This window comes from Myotis nattereri (genome assembly GCF_964212035.1).
Source record: "Myotis nattereri genome assembly, chromosome: 3".
NCBI classification, from domain to species: Eukaryota; Metazoa; Chordata; class Mammalia; order Chiroptera; family Vespertilionidae; genus Myotis; species Myotis nattereri.
The window spans coordinates 8,522,124-8,533,447 of record NC_138077.1 but is presented as its reverse complement, the minus strand read 5'-3'; the positions used below and the strand labels follow the sequence as shown (position 1 = coordinate 8,533,447).

The 11,324-nt window shown below is 58.8% G+C and overlaps 1 protein-coding gene across 1 annotated transcript; it reads right to left on the bottom strand.

The window, feature by feature from the left end:
• Positions 1-1,351: 1,351 nt before the first annotated feature.
• GATD3 (glutamine amidotransferase class 1 domain containing 3) lies at positions 1,352-10,108 on the bottom strand. Its single transcript, XM_081085297.1, has 7 exons — positions 9,800-10,108; positions 9,604-9,656; positions 8,234-8,347; positions 7,242-7,361; positions 4,265-4,357; positions 2,969-3,125; positions 1,352-2,112 (listed from the first exon to the last, which is right to left on the bottom strand). Exons 1-7 carry the CDS (start codon positions 9,962-9,964, stop codon positions 1,984-1,986), a joined length of 831 nt encoding a protein of 276 aa, XP_080941423.1. The 5' UTR covers positions 9,965-10,108; the 3' UTR covers positions 1,352-1,983.
• Between the last annotated feature and the right edge of the window lie 1,216 nt (positions 10,109-11,324).

Sequence of the window (11,324 nt, the reverse complement as noted above, 5' to 3'; positions counted from 1 at the left end):
CTTGACCGGAGTCGAACCTGGGGCCCTTGAGTCCGCAGGCCGACGCTCTATCCACTGAGCCAAACCAGTTAGGGCAATAAAAAAATATTTTAAAAACATGAGGAATATCTGCTCACCAAGACGCCCTTGAGAATGAAGACAGTGGGGAAACAATATGGTGACCCACTTAACTGACAAAGGCCTTCTAGGCAGAACACATACATAACCTCAATGACAAGACAGACAACCACCGGAGCCGGACAGGTCCTTCACAAAAGAGGATTGCCAAAAGGCTGAAAAATACATAAAAAGTCATCAGCCTCAGTGGACATCAGGGAGACACCACCCATCCACCAGGGTGCTGGAATGAGACCGATGGCCAACCGCACCAGCAGGCGGGAGAGCGGGACACGCGTGCTGGTGGCACACAGCATGGACACGCAGGAGCACTGCCGACTTCCCACTAAAGCTCTGCCCCACAGCCTGGCAGCCTCCCGTGACAGTGCACGGAACACGATGAGACGTTGGTGGAGGCGCGGAACGTGCGCAACACCCCAATGGAGACACCCATTTGGAGATTCTCCCACAGGGGAAGCCACACGGCCAAGACTCCCCTGTGCTCGAGCCGAGACGCACTGGCACCTGCGGGCTCAGGTCTGGGGCTGAGGTCTCTGGGTCCGAGTGGAGGTTCCTGAGTGCGTCACTGTGAGAACTCGCTGAGGCGCACGCTTGGGACCTGCGCATTCTGCCATATGCGCGCATGCACACACATGAGCAGTGCTTCAATCAACAACCTTCTTAGGGAGGAGACTTCAACCTGTTACCTGCCCTCCAGCGAGGTTCCCTTTAGCAGCACAAGCAAGGACAGGCCTGGCCCTACGGCTGGTGCTGGCAGGTGCACCAAGGGGGCTCTTGCCCACGGGCCCAGCTTCAGTGGGAGAAAAGCTGGCCGCCAAACAATGGGGTTCCTGTGGAGAAAGGGCTGGAATGTCAGGGGCTGAAACAGGTGCAGGTGAGCCAGAGGGCCTGGGCGAGCGTGGTGCCAGGAATCACACCCCAGAAAACCAGCAGAGGGGCGTCCATCACCTCACCCTCCCTGGCAGGGGTCGGGGAGGAGCAGAGTGGCAGGCCCTGTCTCTGCACCCGTTCCCAGGCCGCCTCCGACACAGTGCAGTGTGAACTGGACCAAACGAAACAATCCAGCTACTTCCACCCAAGAGCTTTCTCAAAACCAAACAAAGCACAAACACGGTGGCGTCCGTGTATCCAGAGTGCTGCCAAGGGGCACAGAAGACAGACCGAAAGGGGAAAGGCGCTCCACACTTGGTTGGTCACCCCGAAAGCCCTCTCCCTATAACAGAAACCACACTTGCAAGAGGAACACAACAGAATGTACTGTGCCGTCTGGATACATCTGTGCCAGCTGCTGCTCGTGCCTGGGACCACCTGACAGCCACTACCTAGCAGGCCCACCACCCAGGCTGAGGATTGCAATTTCTTCCTGAAATTTAAGAGAACTGAGACTAATTAAGAGACCTCATTTACATTCCTCATTTGCCCATTTCAGAAGACCTGACACGTGGCTGCCTGCTACAGAAATCCCAACAACATTTTAATGAGTCCATGTTTACTCCAGATTAGAGAATCTTTAATTGTTAATAACCATGTTTCAAGTTTTCTGATTATTACATTTATAAACTTAAAACTATTTTCCCTTCCAAACACTAAGTATTCTGAAGCTAGGCAAACCTGAGGTTAGACAGTACCTCTACCTGACTGGCTTCGTGAGAAAGCTGACTGTCATTCTGGGAGGCACTAGGCGTCCAGTCGCTACTCCTACAGGCGGGGGCTCTGCCTGCCTCCTCTTGGAAGGAAGGTGAGCTGAGCAGAGCTGATGATGACTCTCACCCCAATTATCCGACCCCGTGTGTCATATTCCAAGCTGGACAGGACAATAGGCCGCCAGCTCTGCCTGGTGGAAGAGGCGAAGCCAGAGCCGGCGGCTCACTTCCTGGCAAGCTCCAGCACCTTCGTCACCATGGCCCCGATCCCGTCGTGGATGTGGTGGAGCGCCGTCTCACACATGAAGGCTGGGGTCGTGACCACCTTGTTTTTCTGGTCCACGTGAGCTTCGTGCACAGAAGTTAGGGAAACACTACCCAGTAAGGATGAGGGGAAGTTTTAGGCGCTAAGCACGTCCCGGCCACTGCTCCCAGCTGCCCTCAGAACAAGCGTCCCGTCCTTCCCAAGGTGACTGGGGTGTGGGGGGGACATTCTTCCCGGAGGAATCTGCTGGCAGGGCCTCTTCTGCACAATCTGTGCGGCTGAACTACATGAGAACGTGACCAGCACGCTCCCAAGAGGAAGAAAGCAGCTTGCACCTCAGCGGACCATGTCGGCCTCATGAAGCTGTACAGCAGAGTGCCCCTTGGTACCCACAACCCTGAAGGCGGCAGCAGCACCTCCGCTTTTCAGATCAAGAAGATTAAGAGAGTTCACCTGCGTGCCAGCAACAGCAGAGCAGAGGCCAAGTTCACCTGCGTGCCAGCAACAGCAGAGCAGAGGCCAATTTCACCTGGGACCCACCTCCCCACCCAGCTCACGCAGACCCTGGAGGTGACAGAAGTGGCCTCGCCCCATCTGCCCTGGACTACACAGAACCCTGGGCCAGCCCGGCTCCTTCCGACCGGCCACAGATCTGCTGGCTGCTCTGCGCTGGGGGATGGGGGCGGGGGACACCTGAAACTCACTGCTCATAAAGACACTAAGGATGAAGCCACCTTCAGCACAGGCAGGCGCCCAGAGGTGACGTGGTCATCTCCAGGACATCCTCCAGGCCCAGGTCCAGACCCGGGGTGTGACCCGCCTTTGCCCGAGGCTCTCTACGCCCATGGTGCTCGGCGCAGTTTCTGGTTGGAGACATCGCTTGACCAGCCACAGAAGAGGGAGACCCCTCTCCACACGGGTCCCCAGCTGCTGGAAAGGATATGGTCACTCCCTTCACACAGTGCTTGGCACCCATGGCTTTGATGGCTTCCGCGGTCCCGGCATACGGCCACTTGCCACCTTCCTCCTGCTCGTGGCCCACGGTGACCTCGACGCCAGGGAGCACTTTGGCCGCGAGGACAGGAGCGATGCAGCACAAGCTGAAAGGCAAAGAGACAGGGTCAGGGAGGCGGAGCCTCTGCAGTTGAGGGGAGACGTGCAGCGTGGATGGCATCAGCCTGCTCACAGGTCCAGTCTAGGAGGTGGGCAGGAGGCACATGCACAGACCGCCCCCAGGCTCGCACCCTAGGCTGGCACTGGTGGTGCTGCAGGGCTCCAGGACGGCCGCTGTCAGCAGGGACTGTCCTCAGCAGCCTCTGTCTCCCGCTGGGATGAAGGGGTCTAACATAAGCTGCTCTTTTTAGGTTCGCCAGTAACACGGTAGCAAGCAACACCCATGGGAGCCAGGAGCGGCCTCAAGTTTGCATCCCGCGAATTTGTTCGTAGTGTGTGCACTGGGCTCCTGCCAAGCCGTCTCCCAGTGACCGGCTCCAAAGACGGGAGATGCTCGCGCTCCGGCTCACTGACGCGGACAAACCATGCAGCAGGAGTGAGAAGCAGCCACTGGGACACTTGTGGACACGAAAGTCTGATGAAATCAGGTCTTATAACAGGGTCGCCATCACACGTTTCTGAGCCCCTCCTGGTTGCAGGTATGGCCAGCCTCACCTGTCCGTCAAGACCAAGGACCAGGGGCTGTGACATGAGCCATGGTTGTGCCGATGAGTTTGGGGGTGCAGAGAAGGAGACCCTAGTGTGCGGCCGGCCTCAGGATCCAGGCTCCACAAGGAAGATAGGGCAGTTGAGGATGACATGGTGGCAGGAACAGTGCACACAGCAGCAGTGAGAGTGGAAGACAAGGGCTAACTAGCTGAGCAAGGACAGGAGGGCGGATGGCGGCCAGGCAAGGGGCAGGGGTGCTGGGAAAGGATGGTGGTCAGGGAAGGACTGACGGGGGAACATTCTGGAACCTGACAATCACCCCTTCTCCTTCCTGTTAAGTCATCAGGAGAAACTAATGTAACCACAAGACTACAGAATTTTCAGAGCTGGAAGGCACCTGTGAAATCCCTCAGATAAAACGAGGAAACGGGCCAAGTTTTCAAGACCATGCAGCTCAGAGTGGCAGCTCCCAGTTACAAGCCCCAGGCCCTGGCCCAGGCCCCCTGCCCTCCCCACCACTGCCAGTCACCAGAGGCCCTCCTGCCCCCAGGCCTGCTCCTGGGCCAGCAGAACCTACCCGATGGGCTTCCCCGCCTTGTGGAAGTCCTTCAGGACGCGCTCCACGTCTTTGTTGACTTTGCAGTCTTTCCCGTCCACGGCGAATGTGCTCCTACAGTGAGAACAGGGTGCCTTACATCTCAGAGCCCCTGGCTATTTGCCACACTGAGATCTGACATGTGGTTCCATGGATTCCTCAGCAATGGAAATGATTAGCCTGTGGGTGTGCACATGTACACACGTGACTTCTCATTATCACTGTATATTTTTCTGTTTGTTTTGTTTTTAAAGAGAAAACAGTATGGAAAACGGGAGGAGGGAAGTGGGGCAGCAGAGGTGAGGTGGGAAAAGCAGACCCAGAGCTAGCTGAAGCCTCGGACTGCGAGCCACACCACCTGGTCCTTGGAGGTCTGCACTGGCCTAAAGCCAGTGACAGGTGCTCCACCTGACCAGCAAGGGAAAGGAATGCAAATTAAACAAGACACCGTCTTTTTCTGCAGAGCAGGAGTGGCTCAGGGTCTGGAATAGGCTGCCCTCCCAGGTGGTGGGTATGCCCTGCCTGTGCCATCTCTATGGAAGGCAACTGGGAGAGACCCGTCGAATTTCAAAGTGCACCCTCTTTGCCAAGAGCCACACGCTGGGCTTCCCTGTGTTCCGTCTGTGGGTCCCACTCCTCCATCCTACACACCTGCACGGCGTTGGCACAAAGGACTGACGGGTGGTCACTCTCCTGACACGTCAAAATGCATCATTTAAAATATGCACGCCCACTGCACCGCCAAAACGCTATTAGAAGAAGAGAGGACTGGACATCACGAGCCCCTACCAAAGTCGGGTCATCCACCCAGTGGGATGTTTGCAGCTGTTAGACTATGAATGGACCAATAAGCCACACAGTTACGAGGCTACCATCTGGTTAGAATTTTAACACAACCACATATGTGAATATCTCGGGAAATACACACAAAAGCTAGTAACAGTGCCAGGGAGGGGGCCGGGGTCCCACCAGGAGGAACCGAGTGACTTCTGTCACCACTGAACTCGCCTGCTGCCACGTGCTGCACCCAAAAGACCACAGCAGCCAGCGCGTAGGAAACCGCTGATGTAGGCGCGGGCCTTTCTTCTGGGAAGGCAGGAAAGCATGGGGCCAGCGGCCAGAAGTGCATGCTGGCCCAAGGAACCCCCCCCCCTTTAACACCGAGACACAGGCACACCAAGAACCAGGTGCACCTCCTGTCTGAGCTCCTAAGCCAACCAGGTATGGTGTCAGCCGTGCTGGGGACACGCCCCAGGGGTGGTGCTAACGGTCAGAGGTAAGGCCAGCGGTTTGTGAAGCCAGCTCATATTCCTGAGAAGGAAATCCTGGTCCTGTCGCAAGTGACAAGCCTTGCTGACCCAGACAGTTCTCTGCCATCTCCTACCAGGAAGCTCGTCAAGAGGGTGACATGGGGAAGCCACCTGAATGGCTGGTTTTGGGGACAGGGAGTGGGTGTGGGGCAGGGACAGGGCTCCCTCCCGGCAGAAAAGCAGCCTCCTAGGGGCTGGATCTGGAGGCATCAGGAGTGGCCTTGAACAGAGTCAGACTTTAGGGGACATACCACCTCCGCCCATCACTTTTGGGTGCAGGATGCCCAGACGGACAGAGCCAGCATGGGGGTCAACTGTCCCAACAGGGTGATGGGGGATAATGAGCAAGGACCCTGGCTGAGGCTTGAAGCTTCCCCTGCCCCATCTCCCCTCTCGCTGACTCTGATGACAGGTGAGTACAGGTGAGGCAGTCATCTCTAAAGATCAGCAAGATGCTCCAACAGGACTCTGGGACAGGCAGCTGGAAATGTGGGTCGGTAGGGGGAGGTTTGCAGTCCAAACATGATGGCAGCCAGGCAACATGTGAGTGCAATTCATGGGGAGAATGGGAAGGGGCCGCAGGAGGGAGGCGGAGACTCCATGAGGAGTACACAAAGGACCACTGGGCCCAGCGATCAGGCCGGACCCAACAGCACCCAGAAAAGTCGCCTAGGAGGGAGCACCTAGGTAGACACCTGCAAAAGGAGGTGTGAACAGCATGGCGAGGACCCAAAGGAGGTGGGCCTGGAAGGGCTGTGGGAGAGCAGCACCCACTCAGTCCAGGAGCTAAGGGGACGAGGAGAGAGCAATAAGAGGAAGTGGTGATTCCTGGAGCGCTACATGGGCAAGCGCCGTCAGCAGAGGGTGGGGAGCAAGGCAGCTGCAGAGCCCCAGGAATGACCTAGTCAGTGGAAAGGAATGCCCTGGGCTGGGTGCCTGCGGTCACAGTTAGGTGGTTTCATCACACACCCCGGGCTTGGGAAGGAACGTTCTTATAAGTGACACAGAAAAATGCTCCATCCAGGGCTGATTTGCTGATCTGCTGTTTCCATCAAACGCACAGAGTCAGGGTGTCACACACACTACACTGCGTGTTCACACAGCTGTGACGTGAACCCCCCTGCCCACAACAGGAGACAGGTCCTGGGACAGAGGCCAGTACAGACAATTTCCATGAAACTCAGAGACAAGGAAGGAGGGAAGAGAAAGAGGACCTGAAACCCCAAGGACGTCATAGTGACGGCCTCCCAGGCTCCCAGCCAGCTGCCGTGGCAAAGACCCAAGGGCTCCAGTCAGGACAGTCAGGTGACCGGAAAAACACACACACTTTTCTGAGCCCCACGGCCCACAGGAGCGTGGGCGCCTGCAGGAACAGACACACCTGCAGGAACAGACACACCTGCACAGAGGGTAGGTCAGAGAAGTCACACCCACAACAGTGGCCAGGTGCCAGGAGGGCTCGGGAAGGGAGCAGGTCGAGGAAAATTCAAGTCTTGCCAAAATGTGACCTGAGTCCATCCTGCATTGGTTCCGTCAGAGCAGCTACTTGCATCGTTTGGACCCGAGACCTCAGCAGTGGCTCATGTCGCCACCTGGTCCCCATCTACTGCTCCAGGCAAAAAGCACAGACCCCAAGCTCAAACACTCACAGGTTTTTGGCAGCTCCAAAGCCCCCAGGAAAGATGGCGGCATCATGGTTGGCTGCACTTAGCTGGGCCAGGTCAGTGATCTTGCCACGGGCGATCCTTGCTGACTCAGCCAGAACGTTCCTGGGAACGAGCACAAAGCAGCCAAGAAAAGGTTCAGGGCAGACGGGAGAATGGCAGGTAGGAGCCCACAAGACAAGAGGCCGTGTTTTCTCAGCCACGCGGAGCATGCTCACACGTGAATGTCACGTGAGTCCGCAGAAAAGGCAGTTAAAGCTACAGGGACGTAGACGTCTGCTGGACCCTTCAGATCAGCACTTCCAGCCCACCCGGGCCTTCTGGAGCCTCCTGCATCAGTCAGGGGCCCCCAGGAAGGCAGACCCCAAGGGTCTGAAGCAGACAGCATCTATGTGGAACTGATGGGCAGGGCGGCGGTGGGGAAGTCAGGGGGCTCCTGCGCCGGGTGAGTGCAGCAACCACAGTGGGAGCCACTGCCACCCTAGGCCAGGGTCCTGGCTAGGACCCACCCGCAGCAGGCGGAGCTGCCAGTTCTTCCCCTGGCCCATCTCCCACTGTCTGACCCCAGCTGGAAGCTGTCGGGAACCACAGCCTCCAGGGGCCATTCCCTGGGGTCCCGGCAGGACAGGAGGGGAGAAGATCTCAAGCACCCGGGGCCGCAGGAACAGAAACACTGCGGGGAGCTACTCAAAGACGTGTGGGCCCAGGCAGGCGAGTGAGGCGGCAGACAAACTGAGGCACACCCCTTTGGTCAGACCAAAGTATGGAGCGCAGCCTGCAGTAACCTGTTCTGGTGAGGAATGGAAGGGAAGTATGGACGGCGACATCCCGGCTCACTGCGTCGGTGCAGACCAGAGGACAAGAGCGCGAAGGAAGGGTGCTCGTTTGAACAGACTGGCCCTGGCTGGGCTGAAAGCGATACGCGTGCAGGTTCTCGGGGAGCTCACAGTCAAGGACGAGAGGGGGAGGACCCACACCTGGTCTCGCTCTCAGACGGCTGCCCCTTGGTGTGGTCAATCACGTGCATCTGAGGGACGTTAGGCGCGAAGATCTGGACCTCAGCCCCGCCACGGCTCAGGTGCACCAGCACCCTGCAAGGGAGGAAATCACACCAGGCTTTGAGACAGGCCCAACCCAGCTTCACCTGTCCACGTGCTTTTAAAGGCAGGATTGTAGCCGAATGCCAGGTATAAATTCCTTGTGTCGTTAATATCCCGCTTGTTTTGCAAAAAGCTGTGGCTGGCTTGCCGAAGACCCAAACACCCACAATTTGAATCCATTGTCACTGAACCAGCCTGCACTGATGAGCCAGTCTCCATTTCCCTTTACAGACCGAGGTGCAGGGGGCGGGGTGACCTGCTGGTGTCACAGTCTGGGTGTTTGGGTTCCCAGGCTGCTGTGGGGTGTTGTCCTCCCACAGGCCAACTGATGTGGGTCTCAAAAGGCTTAGGGGGGTCTCGGGTGGGTAGGTTTAATTCCAGGAGTCCCCCAACTTTGCTGTCACGGAGGTGGGAGACACGGAGACATGCAGGTCTCCCAGAGGGCTGCTCTATGACAGGCAGGCGGTAACTCACCCATCAGTCCCGGACCCGGTGCTGTCACTGTGCCCCTTTGGGAGGACGCATGACCCAGCAGAGCCGGGACTGCCCTGGTACTCGCTCGGGCTCTGCTGCTCTTGCAACTTCCTGGACACGCCACGTACAGCTCCTGGCACGTGCTGGGAGGTTTCAAGCTGTGCCCCGCTACTCGTGCTTTCTCCACTCTCCTGGCCCTGTGCCACCCACCTCCGCACACTAAATTTCACTCCTTCTCTAGCGCCAACACTGGCACACACGGGCAACCCGGGGAGGGGAGGGCTCTGAGGACACCCACAGCCAGCAGCCCCAGGCTCCTAACAAAGCAACAACTGACAGGTTTACAGGAGCAACAGTCTACAGCCAGGAGTGCTGCGCGGATGGAGACCCGCTGACACGGGGAAACCAGCTCCAAAACTCAGGCACCTGATCCCAATGTTTGTAACACGTGGGCGTTCAAACCACTAGAGCAGCGGTTCTCAACCTTGGCTGCACATCAGAATCACCTGGGAATCTTTTTAAAATCCTTGGATTCCCAGGTGATTCTAATGTGCAGCCACGGTTGAGAACCACTGCCCTAGAAGGATGTCACAGGTGATGCTGAAGCAGCTCATGTTGTGTCTCGCATTTTGCACGTGTAATTTAGAACGTCCCCCCCTGCGCCTCCCTGTGTCTTGTCAATCACTCCTGCCTTAACAAAGGGTAAAGGTTCCTCAGATCGATCGGGTCAGGAGAAGACAACCCCTCCCCAGGGCACTGTCCAGGGGGCTTACGCCGAGGCCTCGTGGAGCTCCGTGCCGTCGTAGACTCCGCACCCGGACAGCACCTGCGGGGGAGCGCGGGTCACGGGAGTCCACGCGGGGTGGCCCACGTGGGGGTGGGGGAGGGAGAGGGTGTTTCGGGTCGGGGACGGGGCGGGGGGAGCCCGACCTCGCGGCCCGCCCCACGTCCCCGCGGGCGCTCACTCACCAGCGCGACCCTGGCCCCCGGCCGCGGCGCGGAGCCGTGGAAGGCCGCGCGCGGGGCGGGCGCTGGCCCAGTGAGCAGCAGCGGCCGCAGACCGGGCACCGGCGCGAACGTAGAGGCCGCCGCCGCCACCAGCCGGGGTGCCAACAGGGCCCTGACCGCCGCCATGGCCGCGCGGGGACAGCAGGGTCAGAGGGTCAGACCGCGGAAGAGACCCGCGCGGGAACCCGCTCAGTGGCGCCTGCGCAGTCGCCCTCTCCCCAGCCCGTCAGCGAGGGACCGCGGAAGGGGCCGCGCATGCGCAGCCACACAGTTTCGCCTTGGCAAGAGCGGCGGTGGGAGGGGCTGCGCATGCGCAGTCGCCGGGCAGTCCTGCGGCTCACCCCGAGGGAAGTGGGACGTTTGCCCCTGGTCCCGCGTCGCTCGCGAGGCCGTCCGACCCTCGACCCTCGACCCTCGACCCTCGACCCTCGACCCTCGACCCTCGACCCTCGACCCTCGACCCTCGACCCTCGACCCTCGACCCTCGACCCTCGACCCTCGACGGTCTCCTCCAGCCCCGCCCCGCGCCCCCAGCTCCGGCGGGTTCAGGTCGACCCTGCGGTGTGTCCCGGGCCGCTGTGAAATAGCCCGTGTCAGCTCACCCCTAAAAGCGATTCCTGAGCAGCGATCAGCGTTCAGACGTGGGGCTCCAGGGTCATGCTGTTTGCGTTGGGGTCCGAATGCAGCCCCAGCCTGCGGCTCCTTCAGTTTGCCCTCACGTGGTCTTTCCCGGTGCGCCCCAGCACAGCCTGTGCTCGCGCCCCCTGTAAACCGCAGGCCCCCCTGGAGGCGCCCCTCTCGCTAGGATAGCCCCAGGCCGTGGCGCGTCCTTTAATCCAGAGCCCGCGATGCTCAGTGTGCCATGGCCCTTGCACTAATCATTGCAAAATGGGGACATGCTCATTCTTCCGGGTACATAAAGCACACCAAGTTATGCAGGAGCCGGTTGGCATACAAACGCCTGGATAGATGCTTTATCCTTTCCCTTGATTTGAAGTTTCAAACACAGATTTTCAAAAGATTATTTGAGAGGTCGCAGGTGAGCAACAGGCTGGGGCTGCAGACACAACCCAGGGCTGTTGCTTCTGGGCCCCACCTGCTGAGCTTCGCCTTCCATTCCTGTTACCTCCATGCGGGTTTGCTCAGCTGTACTTCCCTGTGCACACGTGAAGCTTACGGAAAAGCTCAGGTGAAGAGGGAATACATTTGTCCAGCCTGCCGGCGTTACAGGTGGGGAAGATGTAGAACACACCCAGTAACCGGGCTGAGCTCTGCCAGCCTAAGCATATGCACTGTGGGTGAGCAGAGGGTTAGAGGCCACGAGCAGGCATGGGCCGGCCGCGGAGGGCGTTCCCGTTGGATGGTGGTGGTGGCAGATACTGGAGCACCAGGTGTCATATGCACTACCCCCACCTGTCCAGGCAGGCCTCACATGAGCCTCGGGAGGTGGGCAGGTATCCACTTTGAGGAGCACAGGAGAGCCGGG